Source organism: Molossus molossus, unplaced genomic scaffold (assembly GCF_014108415.1).
Source record: "Molossus molossus isolate mMolMol1 unplaced genomic scaffold, mMolMol1.p scaffold_m16_p_2, whole genome shotgun sequence".
Taxonomy (NCBI): Eukaryota; Metazoa; Chordata; class Mammalia; order Chiroptera; family Molossidae; genus Molossus; species Molossus molossus.
This window is the reverse complement of record NW_023425355.1, coordinates 106,236,475-106,258,393: the sequence shown is the minus strand read 5'-3', so window position 1 is coordinate 106,258,393 and position 21,919 is coordinate 106,236,475. Positions and strand designations below refer to the sequence as shown.

Sequence of the window (21,919 nt, the reverse complement as noted above, 5' to 3'; positions counted from 1 at the left end):
AATACAAGTATGAACTCTGTGATTGCAAAACTCCTACAAGTTAAGAAGGTGTCTGGTAACTGGTTATTTATATTAGTAAGAGAATATTTAAACATTTTTTGAAATTCAAATATAGAAATTAAAATTTAAAAGAAATTTAAAAATGTGTATGCTTTGGGAGCATTTGAAATCTTTCTCCATGGCCTATGTCATCAGTTTGGCTTCAAAAACTCTTGTTTTTAAAAAATAATACCATTATTCCCAAAGTCACAAATTAAAGTATTTTTTTCTAACATAACTGCCAAATCTAAACTAATGTGAATGTTTCATAATAAACCCTTGCAGTGATTGTTTTTAGATTTAAAACCAAAATCTTCAGTGATCATGTATTACTTTTATATAAAGAAGAAATATTAATTAATGATTCCATCTTAAGGATTTTGGCATCTATGTTTATTAGAGATATTGGCCTGTAGTTTTTGTTCTTCATAGTGTCTTTTTCTGGTTTTGGAATTAGAATTATGCTGGCCTCATAAAAAGAGCTTGGAAGTCTTCCTTCCTCTTGAATTTTTTGGAATAGTTTGAGAATAGGTATTAGTTCTTTGAATGTTCGGTAAAACTCCCATGTGAAGCCATCCAGACCCGGGCTTTATTTTTTTGTTTGCTGAGAGTTTATTGATTACAGCTTCAATTTCCTGAGTCTTCACCATTCAGTTTTGGGAGACTGTGATTCTAGGAATTTATCCATTTCGCCTAGGTTGTCCAATTTGTTGGCGTATAATTGTTCGTAGTATTTTCTAACAACCCTTTGTATTTCTGTGGTGGTGTTATTTATCCTCCTTCATTTCTGATTTTGTTTATTTGGTTCCTCTCTCTTTGTTTCGTGGTGAGTCTTAGCCACTGCAATTAGACAAGAAGAAAAAAGGCATCTAAATTGTAAAGGAGGAAGTAAAACTGTCATTATTCACAGATGACATGATATTGTACACAGAAAAGCCTAAAGACTTCATCAGTAATCTACTAGATTTTAATAAATGAATTTGGCAAAGTAGCAGATACAAAATTAACATCCAGAAATTGGTGGTATTCTTATACACCAATAATGGACACACAGAAAGGGAAACAAAAAAAACAATTTCAGCCCTGGCCAGTTTGGCTCAGTGGTAGAGTATTGGCCCTCGAACCAATGAGTCCCGGTTTCAATTCTAGCCAAGGACACATATCTAGGTTGCAGTTCGTCTCTGGCCCTGGTTGGGGTCATGTGGGAGACAACCAGTCAATGTGCCTCTCTCACGTCAATGTTCTCTCTCTCTCTCCCTTCTTCTCCCTCTCTTTCTACCTGAAGATAAATAGAAAAGCATCCTTGGGTAAGGATAATAAATAAACAGGAAACAATCCCACTTACCAGTTTAACAAAAAAATAAGATACCTAGAAATAAACTTAACCAAGGAGGTTTATAAAAGATGTGTTCTGGCCCTGGCCGGTTTGGCTCAGCAGTTAGAGAGTAGGCCCGTGGTCCAGAGAGACCCGGGTTCGGTTCCCGCTAAGGGCATGTACCTCAGTTGCGGTTTGTCCCCGGCCCTGGTTGGTCGTGCGGGTGGCAGCCACTTGATATGTCCCTTTCACGTCGATGTTTCTCTCTTCCTCTTTCTCCCTCCCACTCTATCTGAACAAAAAAATGTCCTTGGGTGAGGATAAAAAAAAAAAAAGATGTGTTCTGTCACTCTGGCTGGTTTGGCTCAGTGGTTGGAGTGTCGGCCCACAGACCAAAGAGTCAACAGTTCAATTCTGGTCAAGAACATGTACCTCAGTTGTGGTTCGGTGCCCGGCCCTGGTCGGGGCTGTGCGGGAGGCAGCCAGTGGATGTGTCTCTCTCACATCAATGTTTCGCTCTCTCGCTCTCTCTCCCACTCTGTCTGAAGATGGAAAAATATTCTTGGACGAGAATTAAAAAACCAAATCTGTTTTCAGAAAACTACAGGACATTGGAAAAAGAAACAGGAAGACATTAAAAAGTGGAAACAGCCCAGCTGGTGTGGTTCAGTGGATTGGGCATCATCCCAGGGTCTGAGGTCCTGGTTCAATTCCCAGTCAGGGCACATGCCTGAATTTCAGGCTCGATCCCCAGTAGGGGGCATGCAGGAGGCACCCAATCAGTTTCTCTCTCACATCACTGTTTCTATTTCTCTCTCCCTTCTTCTCTCTCTAAAATATCAATAAAATCATTTTTTTAAGCCCTGGCCAGTTTGGCTCAGCGGTTAGAGCATTGGCCCACAGACCAGAGAGTCCTGGGTTTGGTTCCCGCTAAGGGCACATACTTCAGTTGCAGTTATAAATGTACCCGGTTGGTGTTGTGCGGGTGGCAACCACTTGACGTGTCTCTCTCACATCGATGTTTCTCTCTTTCTTTTCTCCCTCTCTCCTTCCCGCTCTATCTGAAAATAAATGCAAATATGTCCTCAGGTGAGGAAAAGAAAACAAAAACATTTTTTTAAAAAAGTCGATCTCCCATTTGACCCAGTGATCCCACTTCTAGGAATATCCCCTTCGAAGCATAAAACACCAATCAGAAAGAATATATGTATCCCCATCTTTGTAGCAGCACTATTTACAATCGCTAAGATCTGGAAACAGCCCAAGTGCCCATCAGTAGACGAATGGATCAAAAAGCTGTGGTACATATACACAATGGAGTACTACGCAGCGGTAAGAAAGAAAGATCTCTTATCCTTTGAGACTACATGGAGGGACCTGGAAAGTATCATCCTAAGTGAAACAAGCCAAACAGAGAAAGACAAATTTCATATGATCTCACTGATTTGTGGAATATAATGAACATAACAGTTTGAGGACAATCCCCTAAGGAGTGGGGAGGTGGGAGAGGGATGAACCACAGAACTTATATGCATGTATGCATGAACAGTGGACATGGACAACAATCTGGGGAAGGGGCAGGGAGGGAAGGGGGAGGGGTAATCAGTGGGGGAAAAAAGGAGAATCATCTGTAACAAAAATTAATCAATAAAAAAAAAAAAGTCGAGACATATACCATGTTCATGGATTAGAAAAGTCAACATCACTAAAATGTCCATACTACCCAAAGCAATCTACAGATTCAGTGCAATCCCTATTCAAGTACCAACGACGTATTTCACAGATCTAGAACAAAAACTTCAAAAGTTTATATGGAACCATAAAAGACCCCTAATAGCCACAGCAATCTTGAAAAAGAACAAAGTGGGAGGGATCACAACACTAGATATCAAGTTATACTATGTAGCCATCGTAATCAAAATAGCCTGGTTTTGGCACAAGCAGGCAGATAGGTCAATGGAACAGAACAGAGAATCCAGAAATCGAACCAAGATAGTATATACGATTAATATTCAACAGAGGAGGTAAGAGCATACAACGGAGAAAAGACAGTCTCTTCAATAAATAGTGTTGGGAAAATTGGACGGGTATATGCAAAAAAAATGAAACTAGACCATCAACTTACACCATACACAAGAATAAACTCAACGGATAAAAGACTTAAATGTAACTCATGAAACCTATAAAAATCCTAGAAGAAAATGTTGGCAGAAAAATCTCAGAATTTTCACTGATACATCACCTAGGGCAAGAGAAACAGGAAAAAATTAATAAATGGGACTACATCAAACTAAAAAGCTTCTGTACAGCAAAAGAAACCAGCATCAGATCTCCGAGGGAGGGGCCACCGCCTCTACCCAGAGCCCTGGGAAGGAGTAAGATGACCACTGTCCTGCATGGCCGCAACTCAGCAAAAGCTCTAAACGCCCTCCAAATCCCGAGTGTCCCCACACAGTTCCAGTCCAGTCCGCCCTCCCTCTGCCTGAGCCCAAGCATACTTTACAGTTCAGGAGTTTCCATTGCTGTGTGAACCTAGGAAGCATCCTGAACTCAAGATCCTGGCAGATGCTTACTGCTCAGTCACAGGAACTCAGCTGACCAAAAACCAGGTGGCCAATTCAAGAATGACGACCATAAAAATCCATATGAAGACCTACAGGAAAACATCCTGCACACCCTATACATCCTGCACATCCATAGCTTTCTCTCCCACTCTTTCAGCTCTATAAAGTTTGCTAGTTTGACCAGAGCTGTTAAAGTGGGCTTTGGGACGAGAGTTTCCCATCTTCTCAGGGGACCAGCACTTGAATAAACCTTTCCTTTGCACCAAATTTAAAAAAAAAAAAAAAAAGCGTCAAAATTAAAAGGGAACCCTCTTTCTGGGAGAACATATTTGCCAATGATACATCAGATAAGGGGTTAATATCCAAAATACATAGAGTACTCATACAACTCATCAAAAAGAAGACAATCTAATTAAAAATTGGGCAGAGATGCCCTGGTTGATTTGGCTCAGCGGTAGAGTGTCGGCCCGCAAACCAATGAGTTGTGGGTTCGATTTTAGCCAGGGGCACATACCTCGGTTGTGGTTTGTCTCTGGCCCTGGTCCAGGTCATGTGGGAGGCAAGCAGTCGATGTGTCCCTCTCACGTCAATGTTTCTCTCTCCCTTTCTCTTTCTCTCTCTCCCTCCGACTCTATCTGAAGATAATGGACAAATATCCTTGGGTGAGGATTAAAAAAAAAGAAAAACATTGGGCAGAGGACCTGAATAGACACCTCCAAACAGGACATACAAATGGCCAGGAGACATATGAAAAAATGTTCAGCATCTCTAATCATCAGACAGATGCAAATTAAAACAACTATGAGATGTCACCTCACACCTGCCAGAATGGCTGCCATCAACAAATCCTCAAACAGCAAGTGCTGGCGAGTATGTGGAGAAAAAGGTACTCTAGTACTCTGCTAGTGGGAATGCAGACTGGTGCCGCCACTATGAAAAACAGTATGGTGCTTCCTCAAAAAATTAAAAATGGAATTGCCATTTGACCCAATGATTCCACTTCTAGGAATATATCCTAAAAAGCCTGAAACACGCCCTGGCCTGTTTGGCTCAGCGGTTAGAGTGTCCACCTGCGGTCCTGAGAGACCCGGGTTCGGTTCCCACTAAGGGCGCGTACCTCGGTTGCAGTTTGTCCCCGGCCCTGGTCAGTTGTGCGGGTGGCAGCCACTCGATGTGTTCCTTTCACATCGATGTTTTTCTCTCTCTCTGTTCCTCTCTCTCCCTCCCACTCTACCTGAACAAAAAATGGAAAAAATGTCCTTGGGTGAGGATTTAAAAAAAAAAAGCCTGAAACACCAATTAGAAAGCATATATGCACCCCTGTGTTCCCAGCAGCACTATTTACAATAGCTAAAATCTGGAAACAATGCAAGTGTCCATCAGTAGATGCATGGACAAAAAAACTGTGGTACATTTACACAATGGAATACTATGCAGCTGTAAGAAAGAAAGATCTTTTACCCTTTGAGATGACATGGAAGCACCTGGAGGTAATTATGCTGAGTGAAATAAGCCAATTAAAGAAAGACAGGTACCACATGACCTCACTTATTTGTGGAGTATCATGAGCAAAATAAGCTGTCAATCAAAATAGATCCAGAGACATGGAAGTAGGGAACAGACTGACAAACCTCAGAGGGAAGGGGCTGGGGGTGGTTGGTAAGAGGTAAACCAAATAACTTATATGCGCAACTGATGGACACAGACATTAGTTTGGGGGAAACGGGGTGGGGGTGGGAGCAGGGAGGAGGGGGTCAATGGGGAAAAAAGGGGGGGACATCCATAATACTTTATACAATTTAATAAATAAAATAAAAACAGCAAGTTGAAAAATAAAAAGAAAAAACAAAGCTGATGAACAAAACAGACCCGGAGAGATAGAAAAGAGTATGGTTCAGACTGACAAACCTCAGAGGAGAGGGATGGGGGGAGGTGGATAAGATAAACCAAAGAACTTATATGCATGTATTGCTTAACCAATGAACATAGACAACAATGCTTGATGGGGGATGGGATAGGGAGGAGGGTTTCTGGGCGGGGGGGGGGGGCATCTGTAACAAAAATAATACAATAAAAAGAAAGAGGGGGGAATGGGGTAGTAACAACACATTAAGAACAACAGAAACATTAAGATTAAAATCTGTGGCTAAATTCCCTGAACAACATTCTAACAGTAAAAAATACATATCTTACCATCTGAAAAAAATAATTATAATTTTTACTATTCCATTTTTTAAAGTCTCCCTGTCTTCCTAATTTTAAAAATTATGAATCATTGTGCATTGAAAGTGTGATGACATTTCTTAATTCTGTGCTAAAGGTTTACAGATGTTATCATAGTTTACAGTAGCATATGAAAGTGTCAGAATATAAAAAAAATCTTTTAAACCATTATTTTGTGTTCTTCCATGTTTGTTAAAATTAAAATGTTATTGGTTATTTTTTTTACTGATGGAAGTCTCACTTCTGGAGCAAGTATCTTTTTTTCTTTTTTTTTTTTATCCTCACCTGAGGACATTTTTCCATTTTATTGTTCAGACAGAGTGGAAGGGAGAGAGAGAGAGAAAGAGAAACATCAACGTGAAAGGGACACGTCGAGTGGTTGCCACCCGCATGACCAGCCAGGGCCAGGGACAAACTGCAACCGAGGTACATGCCCTTAATGGGAACCGAACCCGGGTCTCTCGGGACCGCAGGCCAACACTCTAACTGCTGAGCCAAACTGGCCAGGGTCGCAGGTATCCTAAGTGTAAATCTATTAGAGAAATTTAAGAATGAATTTAATGTAATCCAATAGTTACTTAAGTTAAAATATATCTAAAAATATTGGGAAACAATTCTTTACCATTATGTATGAGTCAAAATAGGCCAATTGCTATAACAAGCATCCCCCAAAGTCTCATCATCTTAACACAGTGAAGGTTTTATTTCGTGCACATGTCTGTATCCATTGTGGGTTTGGGATGTGCTTTGTCTTTACCCCATGTAGTCATTTGGGGACTTAGGCTTTGTGTTATGAGTGGAACTTCTATCTGCTAGGTCCCTAACCACTCCCTTCTCTGTCCCCAAACTTCTAAATCCAACTTGCAAGAAAAGAAAGGGCTGTGTGGAGGGTTATGCGGGTAGATTGGGGATGGGGGTCTAAGCTTTGAAATGGCTTATTCACCCATATGCCATTAAGCCAGAGCTCATTCACATGGCCCACCTAATTGCAAAAGTCGCTGGGGAATGCAGTCTTGCTGTGTGCCTAGATGAAAAAGGAAATGGGGTTTGGTGAACACATGGCATTTCTCTGCTACTCTTAGATAGTGGCATTACAAACTCAAAGCTGTGTGAGCACAGGAACCTTAATTGATTTCATTTACCACTGTAACACTGATTGTAGTTGATGCTATGATCTGCACTGCCCAGATCCCCATATTGCCTTAGGACCTCTTCATATGGTCTCTTAGCAGGTTAATCTGACTTCTTACATGGCAGCTCTGGGATTCAAGAATAAGGTATTCCAAGAGATAAGTGGAAGCTACTAGTGTCAAGGCCTGAGCTCAGGAACTGACACAGCATTCCACAATATTTTATTAGAGCTGTTGCAAAGAGCCCCAGATTCAAGGGGAAGGAGGTAGACACTGTCTCTCAAGAGAAGGACTGCCAAAGGATGTGTGACCATCTTTAATCCATCACAACAGTAATATTTTTAATGTTTGTATTTGAGTGACTTGTCTTATTGCCTACAGACATTAATCAACTAGAGAGACTTAAATACTAATTAAACACTTGCTTTTTATTTATCACTTAATCCACAAGACTGTCCAAATACTTCAGAATTTTATTTCCTAACGGATGTACAAAAGTAATTTTGTACAAATGTAAATTAATTGACCTTATCCTTGGGTGCTAGGATTACTCTATTGGTGCTGTAATAACTGAAAAGGGGGGAAAATATGCAATAGAACAGGTAGAGCAAATGCTTTCAGAATCTTTGTTCTGGCTTTCAGACTAGGTTTTTTTCCTGTTTTCCATTGTTCTTTCTGCAGTTCTCTTGTCTCGTAGTGTAGTGTAATGTGTGTATATGGTGATTTAGGGGATAGAGTACAGAAAATTATGGAGCCAGCTTTCCCTGTAAGTTATAGCTTCTTAGATAAATCTGTTTACTACCACGAGGAATCTTTTTAAAGTAAGTTCAACAAATAAAGATGGTGTTGACCCCCATTATATGTTTTTAAGTAGACTGGATGATTTTGATGCTACTTAGTAACAAACAAGCATCAGCTAGTTTTTTTTTTCTTTTTCAGATTTTTATATTTATATTTAAATTAGTTTCCATTGCAATAAGGTTCCAGTGGAAAGAAAACTAACGTTTCATGTTTGGTTGAAAGGAAGTATGCGTTATAAGTTGTATAAGACACGTGGCTAATGATGTATTTACCATGTATGTGTTTGTATGTTTTTTAAACTGTAGATGAATTATTGACTTATTGTAAAAAGAAAAATAATCAGAATAAAAACATTAACTGTACAGTATATATGTTTATACACTCATACATATGTATATATAAATAGGAACATTCTTGATTTTTTTTCACCTAACAGTATATCATCATATAATTCTGAGTCATTAATGATACTGAAAAAGGGAATGATTAGATTTTCAGACAGGCCCCATTTCTTTGTGTAAAGTTGTACTAACTCAGCTGTGGGCTGCAGTACTTTTTTCACTAAACTCCAGATTCAAATATATAACCACCAGTTCAGCATTTCCACTTGGATGTCCAGTTGACATCTCAGACTTAAAATGTCCCAAACTGAACTGCCAATCTTTTTCCCAAACTAGTTTCATCTGTGGTTTTCCACATTTAACTGATGATAGATCCATCCTTTCAGAAAGACTGCTTTTTCAGCTTTTCAGGCCAAAATTCTTAGAGTCATCTTTGATTCTTCATCGCCTGATAACCCATATTCAATATTAAAGGAGATCCTCTTGGTTTTACTTTCAAAAGATAATTTGGGTTTTATATAGTAAGTCAAAGGAAGAACAGCCCCTGGTGATATAAGTGGAGCACAAGACTGCCTGCCTCCCACTGCACTGCTGTATTTTATCATCATGCTTCTCCTACCCCTACTCTCCTTGCCCTACTCTTCCCACAGCTCCTTTCTCATTCCATTTTAGGCAACAGTGGTCTACCATTCTTGCTTTCCATTATGAGAATTAGTATAGAGTACAGTGTACAGGGCACTTTCATATACACATTTACTTATTTAAAGTTTAAAGCAGTCTTTTGACAGTTTTTCCAGTACTGTTGCTGTATAAATTTTTTTCCCAGTCACTGTTGCCCCCAGACTTAGCAGCATCAGGCAACTATGTTATCATATTCATGGATTCTGTGAGCTAAGAATTCAGACAGGGCACAGTGGGGATGGCTTGTCTCTGCTCTACAATGTCTATGACCTCATCTTAGGAAGACTTGAAGTTTGAGGGTGACTCAGCAACTGGGGACTGGAATTATCTGCAGGCTTATTCACTAACATGTCTGTCACCTAGGCTGGGATGATGGAAAGATTGCACGTGGCCTCTCCAAGTGGTTTGGCTTTCTCACAGCATGACAACCTCAGCGTAGGCAGGCTTTTTACAGGCCTCAGGCACAGGGTTCCACGTGCATGTATTCCAGCAAACAAGGTAAAAGCTGTATTCCCCTTTTAAGACCCAGCCTTGCAATTCTCATAGCATCACTTCTCCCTTATTTTGTTGTTGAAAACAGGCCCAAGCCCTACCCAATTCAAGAGAGGGGGAAATAGACTTTACCACTTGATGCAAGAGTGGCAAAATCACATTGTAGAAAAACGTGTGATTTTGAAAATACAATCTGTCACAATGGTTGTAATTGTCCTGTTTCATAGATGAAACATGAAATCTGGTACAGAAGCAGTCATCCCAGAGTGGTAAGATTAACAAGAGGCATCTTGGGAAACTACTCCTAGAGATATTACCACAAGGGGCTCCTATTTTGTTAACATATAAGACATTTATTTCCCATCTTTTAAAAGCCATAATATGCCCTGGCCGGTTTGGCTTAGCGGTTAGAGCGTCAGCCTGTGGTCTAGAGAAACCCTGGTTCGGTTCCCGCTAAGGGCACATACCTTGGTTTCAGTTTTTCCCCCCGGCCCTGGTTGGGTTGTGTGGGTGGCGACCATTTGCTGTGTCCCTTTCATGTTTCTCTCTCTCTCTCCCTCCCACTTTAAACAAAAAATGAAAAAATGTCCTTGGGTGAGGATTAGAAAAAAAAATTTAAAAAGCCATAATATTCTGGTATTTGTGCAATATCTGTGCTGTCCACAAATTATTCCAATTCGCTCATTAGGAAATGAAGCATAGTCTCTGAGTACTAAATACTTAGATCAACTGAAGCCACACTGAGGACTCACTGTGTAAGACACCAGAAAAGACCATAGGTCAGATTAGAGTGATTGCAGCTTCCTTTTATTGCCTCCTGTGTCACAGCAGTGTTCACATGGGCTAGAGGTAGCAGGTAGCTGGCCTATCCTGAGGAGCAGCAAGTGGATAGGCTTTCTTCCTGTGGGGCTAAGCAGGTGTAGTTGTGGGTCCTTTCACAAAAGGTCAGTCATCCAGAAAGTTATTAAAATAATTCATTTACACTCAAGCATCCAAATTGAAAACTATGCTTACTATATCATTCTAACAAAATTTCTTAGACCTCTAGGCTTGTGAGCTTTTGCTGATTAAATATATAGTGACCAGAAAAGAAAATCACCCAGGGATAATCCTGAGATTTCCTCCAGCTATAGCAATGTTATATGGACTTGATATTAAAGTTCCTTTTTTAAAATACCAAAGTAGCCCTGGCCGGTTTGGCTCAGCGGTTAGAACGTCGTCCTGCGGTCCAGAGAGACCGCTAAGGGCGCGTACCTCGGTTGCAGTTTGTCCCCGGCCCTGGTTGGTTGTGCAGGTGGCAGCCACTCGATGTGTCCCTTTCACATCAATGTTTCTCTCTCTCTCTCTCTCTCTCTCTCTCTCTCTCTCTCTCTCTCTCTCTCTCTCTCTCTCTCTCTTCCTCTCTCTCCCTTCCACTCCATCTGAACAAAAAAAGGAAAAATGTCCTCAGGTGAGGATAAAAAAATAATAAATAAATAAATAAATAAATAAATAAATAAAATTCCAAAGTAATATTTTTCACTAATTCTCATAGACCTTCCCCTCTATCATTATAAATACAAGAATTTCTCCTTGCGTGTATTAACTTTACCTTTTGCCCACGTGTTTCCTTGCTTTTGGTGTTACTAGGGTAGTGTATAATCTTTTTATTGTCTTATACTCAGTCCTTAGATTCAGACCTTTTTAGTTACATATGAAAATATATATATGAAGAGACAAGTGAGGTAACATCATTTGTTGTCATTATTATAAATTTTGCATTGAAGTGTAATATATACACAGAAAACTAACCAAAGTATAGCTATATACCCCAATGAATTTTCATGAATTAAATGTACTCATTTAACTGCCACCCAGATCAAGAAATAGAACAATTACCAATACCCTAGAAGCCCTCCTTCTGTTCCAGCCCACTAACAGAACTCCGTCACCATAGGTGATTGTTTTGCCAGTTTTTGAACTTCATATTGTTCATCATTGTGGTTGTGAGTTTCATCGTTTTGGTTGTGAGTTTCATCCATGCTATTGCATGCAGTAGATCATTACGTTTCACTTCTGTGTCATATTCCATTGTGTGAATATGCCACTTTTTTTGGTCCAATCTGCTCATGATAGATATTTGGATTGCTTCCAATTTTCAGCTATTATGAAAAGTGCTAATATGAATATTTTTCTTAATCTTTTGGTAGACATATGTGTACTTTTTGTTAAGTATATTCCTAAGAATGGATTTTCTAGGTCTTAGGGTATGTATATGTTCAGCTATAATATCAGCTGCCAAATAGTTAACCAAAACGTGAACTATTGGGATTGTCCCAGTTCACAATCCCACCAGCAATGTACAAGAGGTGTGTTTGCTCCACTTCCTTAGGAACACTTAGTATTGTGCATTTTTGGTCAGTCTTCAAGTCTAGCCATTCTGGTAGGTAATAATGATTGATTTCAGTTTGCATTTTTGTGATAACTAATGAGGTTGAGAACCTTTTAAAAGTTTTCTTGCCATCTGGATAGCTTTATTTGTCAAGTGTCTATTCAAATTTTTTGCCTAGTTTTTATTGGGGTTATCTGTCTTTTTCTAATTGATTTGTAGGACTTTGTTATATACAGGATGGGGCAAAAGTATGTTTACAGTTGTGAGTACACGAAACAGTTTATTCTTTCATTGTTGTTATTAATTATTGTATTATTTTCCATACGAACAACGGTAAACTTACTTTTGCCCCACCTGTATAGTTGATAAATATAAGTTTTTCTGTCTCTTCCTATACGGTTAATGTCTTTTGTCTTATTTAAAGTGTCTTTGCCTGTCCCAAGGTTATAAAGATATTCTCCTTTGTTTTCTTCAGAAGCTTAATAAACATATTAGTTTAATTTTACAACACTTATAGTCTAGCCCTGGCCAGTTTGGGGTCAGTGGTTAGAGCGTCTGCCCATGGACCAGAGAGACCCGGGTTCGGTTCCCACTAAGGACACGTACCTCGGTTGCAGTTTGTCCCCAGCCCCAGTTGGGGTTGTGTGGGTGCCAACCAGTCAATGTGTCTCTCTCACATCAATGTTTTTCTCTCTCTCTCACCCTCCTGCTCTATCTGAAGATAAATGCAAAAATGTCCTTGGACGAGGATTTAAAAAAATAATAAAACACTTATAGTCTACCTTGTTGCACATAAAATGTGAGACTGTTGAAATGAATGGTTATCAAATATTCTTCCTTTTAGAAAAAGATGAATCTTGAAAAATTATATATTCTATAATTATCTTATGTGCCATGCATCAAAAAATCTCATAATCTCTGGAGAATTCACATACATGTCTTGTCCTTTTCAGTTAGAAGCAGGCCTCTAATAGCAGTTCCCAAATTGTTAGCTTCAATTAATATTTTATGGTTCTGCTTTTTTCCTTCAAATATTTGTTCCCTTTGGCTTTAATAACTCCATATGGTAGAAAAATTAATATGTGCATATGTATATAGTTACTAACTTTATTCAACATATATTATTTGAAATCATAAACTTTTGGAAGAATGCTTAGGAGGAAACATTTACTCCATATTTACAGAGTGGACTTGGCCTATATATATTTATATGTGTTTATGTGTTCCTATGAATACATTTATGTTTATGGATCCATATATATGTGTGTGTGTGTATAAACTCTAAAGTAAAGAAACGGGCTCCAGAAGCCTTCTAGAAAAAACAATTTTTATTTTATAATGATTGATACTTATTTATTTATTTATTTCTCTCTTTTTTTCGATGGCCTCACCCTGTTCTTTAAAATTGCCAGAGAATAATAATACAGATTTTCTTTTGGTTGTATTTTCTGATGTTTCACATAGCACCTAAAACATCAGTTGTAGAATTGGTCATTTGTATGAGAAACTTCTATTTTTTTCCTTACTTGATTTCCTTGCCTTGGGCTCTTAAGTGTCAGAAAAGGTGAGGGGTAATACAGATTTGCTCCAGCCTACTGGAGAAGTTGATGGAAGAACAGGAATCTTTATACCCATCATGTAGCCCTGGCTCAGATTTATGATCACTGTCATTTATGGTTGGGAAACGCCTTAAGTTTGTGTAAGTCTGTGACCTCTTGGCTTTAACTTGTCTACATAAATAGTGAAGATAGGAAATATAACAGCAATAACAATGACATTATTTTTATTGAATTTATTAGAATGACATTGGTTAATAAAATTATAGGTTTCAGGTGTACAGTTCTATAATACATCATCTGGAGAGCATTATACTAACTGAAATAAGCCAGAGAAAGAGAAGTACCATATGATTTCATTCATATGTGGTATCTAATGAACAAAATAAACCAACAAACAAAATAGAAACAGACTCATAGATAGGAAACAGACTGACAACTGTTATAGGGGAGGGGGGTGGGGGGCTGGGTGAAAAAGGTAAAGGGATTTAAAAAAAATTCATAGACACAGACAACAGCATGGTGATTACCAGAGGGAAAGGGAGATGGGGGAAGGTAGAAGAGGGTATGGGGGGATAAATGGTGATGGCAGGAGACTTGACTTGAGGTGGTGAACAATGACATTGAACTTTTATGTTTTTACTATACACTATACTAAGCACTTTATATATTTTATTTCATATAATCACCGTAATAGCCCTAAAAGTTTGATATAAAATAATTTATGATTATGACCCTTATTTTTTTGCTAAGAAAACTGAACCATATAGAAATTAAGTAATTGCCTAAGATTGCCATACAAGTGAGTGGCAGAAAAAAAACAGGATTGTGTGACTCTGAAGGCTACACTCTTTACCACCATCCATTATTGCCTCCATGGCAGAAAAGAATCTGAAATATATCTTTGGTATGGAATCTGGCTGTGCCTTTGTGCAGCTATCACCCCTTCCCTGGTTTCCCCTTCTAAATAAATTTGGTGGCCATTGCACCAAGAACGCACAGTGCAACATTTTATTACAATGAAGGGTACTAGGGACCTAGGAACCATGAGGGTAAATGAAGCATTTCATCAGCAGTCCGTTTTCAGAAATGATGAAACTGAATTTGTAGAACCATTTGCTTTCTAGAAAAGGATCTGTCATACCTCCTAGTTGGCAGAACAAGAGATTTCCAAGGAGTAGAAAGGGAGAGCATTCAACTCCACTGTATAGCCTGAGTGCCGTTGTGCCTATCCAGTCTATGCCTGCAATCTGTCATTTGTTGCTGGTTATTAGTGTCTTTCTTTTGCTTTTCTAGGATTGTAGCTGATAAGATAAAGGACGTTCTGTTTATCCGCCCCCGGAAGTATATCCAGTGCTCTCTCCCAGAGACCACAGAGCCTGGCTATGTCAACATCAAGGAGCAGGCAGCATCTGTGTGCCGCTATGACCTAGATGACATGGACATCTTCTGGCTCCAGGCACTTAATGAAGACCTTGTAGAAATGGGTAAGTTCTTTTCTCACAAGTAAGTAGTTCTTTGACTCGACATGGAATTCTTTTTTCAAGTGTCAGGACCATTTAATTTGCTTTCATCTCGTAGCTTCCTTTCTTTTCTGGCCTTTTTGTTTTTCTCTTTGATTTCATCTTAATGAGGCATATCTTGAAATACATACATATATTGAAATAGAGCAATAACATTTAAATCTGTCCTTTTCTTCCCTTGGTGAAGAGCACAGATCAGAGGTGGCATGTCACGAGACTGTTTCCCAGTTCTGAGTAAGAGTGAGAATGGCTGATTGGATTTCTAGTTGAGAAGGAATCTGAGACTGGTTCCTCACTCAGCCCTGGATAGCACTCAGATGAGTGAATGGGGCTAAGGGTAGTGACCCCTCTACAATCTCCTCCTGATGGAGAGAAGCCCAACTTTAGCATTAGCACCACTACAACTTACAGTTTGATGTGACTAGGACACCTTAATACAAGACTTGTACATTTGTACCTCAGAATAAGAATGACAAGCCTAGGGCAAAACATCCCCAAAGCAGTCGTTAGCTACCTCCGGTGAGTTCTAGGGTTGTCATGCAGTTTTCAAAAATAAAAATGAAGCAAAAACAAACACAAAACTTGGAAGCAAGCATAAAAATAATTTTAAAGAGAATGTATGCACCATACCGGTAATGCTGGAAAATCCTAGGCTCCAAGGAAACTCACTTTATACTTATACACAACTCTTTTTGACTTGTCTTCAATCTGAGCAGTGTTTAGGTCCAAATGGTCCTGTGGAACTGTGGGTGGTTTTTAATTCTCCATATAAAAACAAAAAACAAAAAAATTCTCCATATGAGATACGGTGAAGGATAACATTTGATTTCATTTTTGTTTGAATCGTATTTATCATTAGTACAAGAAGAATCAGTGGTTTTCCTTTTCTTCCTTCCCTCCTCTTTTTTTTCTTTCTTTTTTGAGATTGGTATCTGAATGCATGTGAATAAAAAATTAAACCTAGGGATGGGGAGGAGGGTGTCAATAGGGGGAAAAGGAGAAACGTCTGTAACAAAAATAAATTAATAAAAATAATTTTTAAAAAATTAAACCCAGTTTGGCATAATGGTAGTACTTATTCTGCCAGTAACCATACATATTCCTTCTTAAAACTTTTTGTTTTATGTCTTTTCTTACTCTGCCTTCTGAGAGGAAGAGGGGTTAATTTAGGGTAGTGACCACAGAGAAAGGAGAATAAAAGACTGACAGAGAGGGAAAATCTAAGTATGGGATGTAGCCAAGTGGATTGGTAGCTCGATGTGCGGTGTTTATGGACCATATAACATCCATATACATTACAGTCATTACAGTGCTGCCTTTGACCTGACACCGCCTTATAGCAAGGTCCCTTTGGTATTTTGCAGTTAATTCCCTTTGGATGACTTTTTTTAAATGAACTTTTTTATTTAGGAATAATTTTAGATTTACAGAAAACTTGTACATTTAATACAATTACCGTATACCCCTCACACAGTTTCAGTTTTCCCTAATGTTAACATCTCACTTTATCCCATAGTATATTTGTCAAAGCCTAAAAAACTAACACAGGTACATTACTACTAACTACATTCCAAGCTTTGTGGAGATTCCATCCGTTTTTGCGTGTTTTTTTTTTTTTCCCACTAATGACCTTTTTCTGTTCCAGGATCCCATCCAGGACACCACATTGCATTTAGGCTTGGATGAGTTTTAAAAGAGGATTGCCTTATCTCAAGCATTCCTTTCGGGTGAATGATACTGTAGTGAGACTTCTAAGAGCTTAAAGTAAACTTTTAAAAACAACATTAAATTAAGTACTTTTTTACTCATATTACGGAATTTTAAAAATTGAGTGCTTACTACATACCAGGCACTTATACTAAGCAGTGTATGAATATTACCTCATCTCAGCCTCACAAGAAATCAGTGAGTTTGGTATTATCTTTATATTACAGATAAGAAACTAAGCCCTAAAGAGGATAAATAGCTTGTCAAAGTTTACATAACCAATACGAGGTCAAGTTGGAATTTGAATTCAAGTACTCTTATAACCAGACACTGTAACTCCTTCACTCCCGGGGGGTGGGGGGAATGTATAATTTGTCTTGGCTGAAAAAAATGAAATGTACTACCTAGGTAGTTTTTTTTATTTTATAAGTAGTTACAACATTAAAAAGGTGATTTATGTGGAAATTCAGAGTTCCTTAAGATATTTTATATTACAAAAAATTAAACCTAGGGATGGGGAGGAGTACAATATTTGGGTAAATTTGTTTTGGATCATTTTGAGAATTATTTCTGAGTTTACAAGCTGTTAGAATAAATATAAATGGACTCTCACAAAATCATTAGTCCCCCACCCCCCAAGCAGAAAAATGTTTGGTTTTTATCAGTATCCACCATATGAATCTTTTATGTTGGGTTATTAAGTATGGAAGACTAAGAAAAATTAAAAGTACAGAAGGAAATGGAATCAAGAGGCCAAAAAAAGTAACATCAGAATTTGCAGTTAGACCTTTGTAAATGCTGATAGGTTTATTTCATATTAGAGTTTACCATTAGAAAATATTATTGGATTTCTTAAAAGTCAGGTCTGAAAAACAAAATATTTCATATATAATCACATATACAGTACGTAGGGTTTTCTTTTATGACTTAATACCTTTTTGTATGAAAATGTCGTTTAACCATTAGATATGCTCATTGGGACTAATTTGTTAATACAGAATTATTATTTATATCCAAATAGTTATGTGATTCTAATTACTTTAGTATGCTATAAGTTAAAGTGTTGAAAATTACAAAGCTCAGTGAAAGTCCTCTCTCACTGGAAATAAGAGAAAACACAGATTTAGGAAGAAACTGGCTAGGATTTAGAAAGAAAATTAAAAGGGTCAGTAATATATTTAATAAGGAATATGGTGAAATATATTTCTTCTTCGTGTGTCAAACACTAATATGTCATGATAGGTAAATATTAGAGTAGCTCTAGTAAATGATGCTTTGAAATCTCCTCACCCCTGCACCAGGCTCACAGTAGATTATTTGGGAATGACAGCTGACTGACGGATTGATTGATTGTTTGTATTTCTGTGCAGGTTGTGAGCCAGTTGATGAGAATCTTATGGAAAAAACGGTAGAAGTCCTGGAACGCCAATGCCATGAAAATATGAACCATGCTATTGAGACAGAGGAAGGGCTAGGCATAGAGTATGATGAAGATGTGATCTGTGATGTGTGCCGGTCTCCAGACAGTGAAGAAGGGAATGATATGGTGTTCTGTGATAAGTGTAACATCTGTGTACACCAGGTTAGTGAGAGTGGAGACCGCCACCTCCCCACGATCAGCCTTGCTGAAGCTCAGTGATGATTTCCAGCACCCATATCTGGGTAGCAGCTTGCATTCAAGGAGGGGAAATAAAGATTTGGTCTGACTGTTCTTCAGTAATTCCTTTAGAAACAATACTTATTATGATCCTCAAGGTAACTTACTAAATTTACCCCAGGAGTTTAAACCCAGGTTTTTATTAATGTTGCTTCATGCCCATGCCATTGAAATTGCCTTGTTAGATACTTTTACAGTCCCCTGGGGAGTCTTCTTGCTGCCTGCCTTGGAGTTTCTCCTCTGCCTTCAAATCCCTACTATATCATCAGGCTACACCCATGGTTAGTAACCTTGGTGAGTTTACACTTCCTACAGATGGAAATCCAGACTCCTTATCCTGGCATCCAGAGACCTTCCCCATCTCCCACATATACCACTCCCAGGAATCTAGGTCCACTCCACTTTTAAAGATCATAGAATCTGAGGACTATAAAAGAATGTCCCACTCCTCAATTTTATAGGTAATACTAGGAGAAGGAAGTGACTTTACCCAAGCTCTTACAGCTAGTTATTTGTCATTCTTTCTACTACACTGCCTTTTTAATTAATGATGATGATAACATTTTTTTCAGCTTTTTCCTTTCCTTCCCTCACAAGCCCTGTGCTCCAGCGAAATAAGGTACTCCCTTTAGTCACCTTATTTCCTGTCTCCATGTTTCAGCCATACCCACTTTCAGCTGTCAAAAATCTACATATCTTCCAAGATCTAGCTCAAATTCTTTCTTGAACTCCCCTACCCTAAGTGATTTTTCACTCTTATGAACCTATTGTGTGTTTCATTAATTTCATTAATTTATCTAGCAAATAGGTATATAGCACCATTCATGTACCAGTACTGTGCTGCATACTGAAGACACAATGGTGAAGAGACAGACATGGTCTTTGCCCCCAGGGAAATCAGAGTCTGGTGTAGGGACTACAAGGAAACTGCCCATTTAATGTAACATAGTATGTCAAGTGATTTTGTAGACAGAAGTCTGTGCTGCTATGGAAGTACATGGGACAGATGGGAGTCAGGGACAACTTCCAGGTGGTGGCAATTCAATCTTAATCTGAATAGCCAAAAGGAGATGCCAGATAAAACAGCAGCACGTGTTCAGGCAGAGAGAAAACATGTTCAGACAGGATAGTAAGAGTGGGCAAAGCATGCTGGAGGCAACTCTGAGCATTTCAGAATTGCGCAGAGTGGTGGGTGGAGCAGGAAAGGTATGGAGAGTAACTTTAGAAAAGGATACAAGGGACACATGTGAAGGGCCTTCTCTCACAAACTAAGGAGCTTCAGTTTTATCCTGTCAACCCTGAAAGAGAGGATTTGTATTTTAGATAATTCTGGCTACAAAATGACTAAAATGATTATATAACAGGTGATAGAAACCAGGGCTTAAGACTTTATTTTTAATTACCTGGGCCACCTAACCTAACCTTCTGTGTTAGAAGGTACTCAAAATTATTCTGTGACCAATTGGGTCTTTTTCTTCATTTTACTTGTGTCCTTTGAAAGACTGGATTTCAAAATTTTATCTTTACCATTTATTGTTAGTTATATTACACCCTTAGAGAGAAAATCTTTACCATTTAAGTATGAACTTAAGTATCTGACCATGCAAGTCCACAGTCACCTCTGCAATGCCAAAATTTTAAAGCTCTGAAAACTTCAAATTTTTGCTAAGTTTGGCACCAAAACTGATTTAGGGGCAATAGTATAAGTCACCCAATATGAGGCTATTTATAGTTTTTATCCCATTTTGTGTAGTCATTTATTTTTAGAGAGATGTTAATGTATTTGGTTATATGGTACTGACCCTGGTCCCATTGGAATGTTAGGTAATATACCATGTATGTACTATATTGCTTTCCTAAGATCTGAGCAGTCTTGAATTTACTAATGTTTCCCACCCTAGGGTTTTCAGATAAATGACTGTGGATCTGTAGTAAGTTTGAAGGGAATAGTGCAAAGGTCATCTTGTATATATTTTCTGTATTTGTCATTCACAATTGGGACAGAATATTAAAGAATTATTTTCAGGCTCTTTGACTAACAATGAAATGTAGCATAATAATTCTCCTCAAGGGTATTTTGTTTGTTTTGAAAACATATCCAGTAATGACTATAAATGATGCCCTTTTATCATGTAGAAAATGATGACAGTAACACCTGACCAGGCCTTACAGAATGTAAGCTGGTATGTATTAACTCTGGATCTTATGCTACATGAAGTTTCATTAAAAAGTGTGGGGGGGGGGGGTCGTCTGAAGTGAGGCTATTCACTTGAGTTCTAAAGAGCTACTTAGGTTAGAGCTCCCTCTGTTGACTGAAAGTGACTTCAAATAATTTGGAGAATTTGGTTTAGTCCTTAACAGAATCAGGAAATATGTTGATATCTGTTTTTAGTGAATATAATTTTGCTTCTTTACTGCTACAATATTATTTAAAATGTTTGTTCTTTTGTATCTATAATGTGCTTATGGTCAGTACTTTAGAAGAGAGGTTTACGTCAATAGACTTCAGATTTTAACAGTGAACTAACATTTTTTCATTTAAAAATATGAAAATGGAGATCATTCCAAGTCCCTTTATATGTTCCACTGTCTGCTTCTCAGCCCAGGTATTGAACACTCAAACAGAGACCTAAATTAATTTGCCTGAAGGTACATGCTAATAGTTTTTATATTTGTCATGTATATAATGTTTGGCACTGAGTTTATGCCCCTGAAATAATATGCAAAGCATATGTTCATGTACATGTGCAGTTTTCTCAAGAGAGTCCACAGCCTTCATTGTTTATGGTCTAGGAAACGTTGAGAACCACTGCTATGTAATAAAAGCTTCTGTGATCTATGACTGTGAGTAAGTATATACAAGGCTCAGTAAACAATTTTCTACCCAATAGAATAGCTGGGAGGATAAAGGGTATTCTTAGAACCAGCCATTAGTTTTTCTTCTCCTGGTCTGGAAGAGGCTCTGGTTAAGGAGGGAAGCTTGCTTTCATTTCCTAGCAATCTTTCTGGACCTCAGAAAAAGAAAAGCTTTGAAAGTTAAGAACCCTATAAAACGATGCCCTGGCCCTGGCCGGTTTGGCTCAGCCATTGGAGCATTGGCCTGTGGACTAGAGAGACTCGGGTTTAGTTCCCACTAGGGGCACATACCTTGGTTGCAGTTTGTACCTGCCCCGATTGGGGTTGTGTGGGTGGCAACCATTCAATGTGTCTCTGTTGCATCGATGTTTCTCTCCCTCCCGCTCTATCTGAAGATAAATGCAAAAATGTCCTCGGGTGAGGAATGGAATTGAATGAATGAATGAATGAATGAATGAATGAATGAATGAATGAATGAGATGCCCTGCTGTGGTGAGAGCAGCCTGGTTGGAGTCCAGCTTCAATTCTTGAGCTAAATTAATTTGTTCTACCGAACCACTGACTCAAGCTTTGCATAGAGAGCATTCCAGGTAAATTGATGATAAAGGACCTACCTCCAGTGACCTTAAAATCTCAGAGATGAAACATAACAGCTTAAGTAGA

The 21,919-nt window shown here is 38.5% G+C and overlaps 1 protein-coding gene across 2 annotated transcripts in view; it reads left to right on the top strand.

The window, feature by feature from the left end:
- JADE3 (jade family PHD finger 3) overlaps nt 1-21,919 on the top strand; it is a 153,473-nt gene that overhangs the window by 108,157 nt on the left and 23,397 nt on the right. For both annotated transcript variants that reach the window (XM_036270613.1, XM_036270612.1), the window contains 2 exons: nt 14,810-15,000; nt 18,114-18,325. In XM_036270613.1, coding sequence (XP_036126506.1) covers nt 14,810-15,000; nt 18,114-18,325 — 403 coding nt within the window. The remainder of the gene's footprint in view (nt 1-14,809; nt 15,001-18,113; nt 18,326-21,919) is intronic.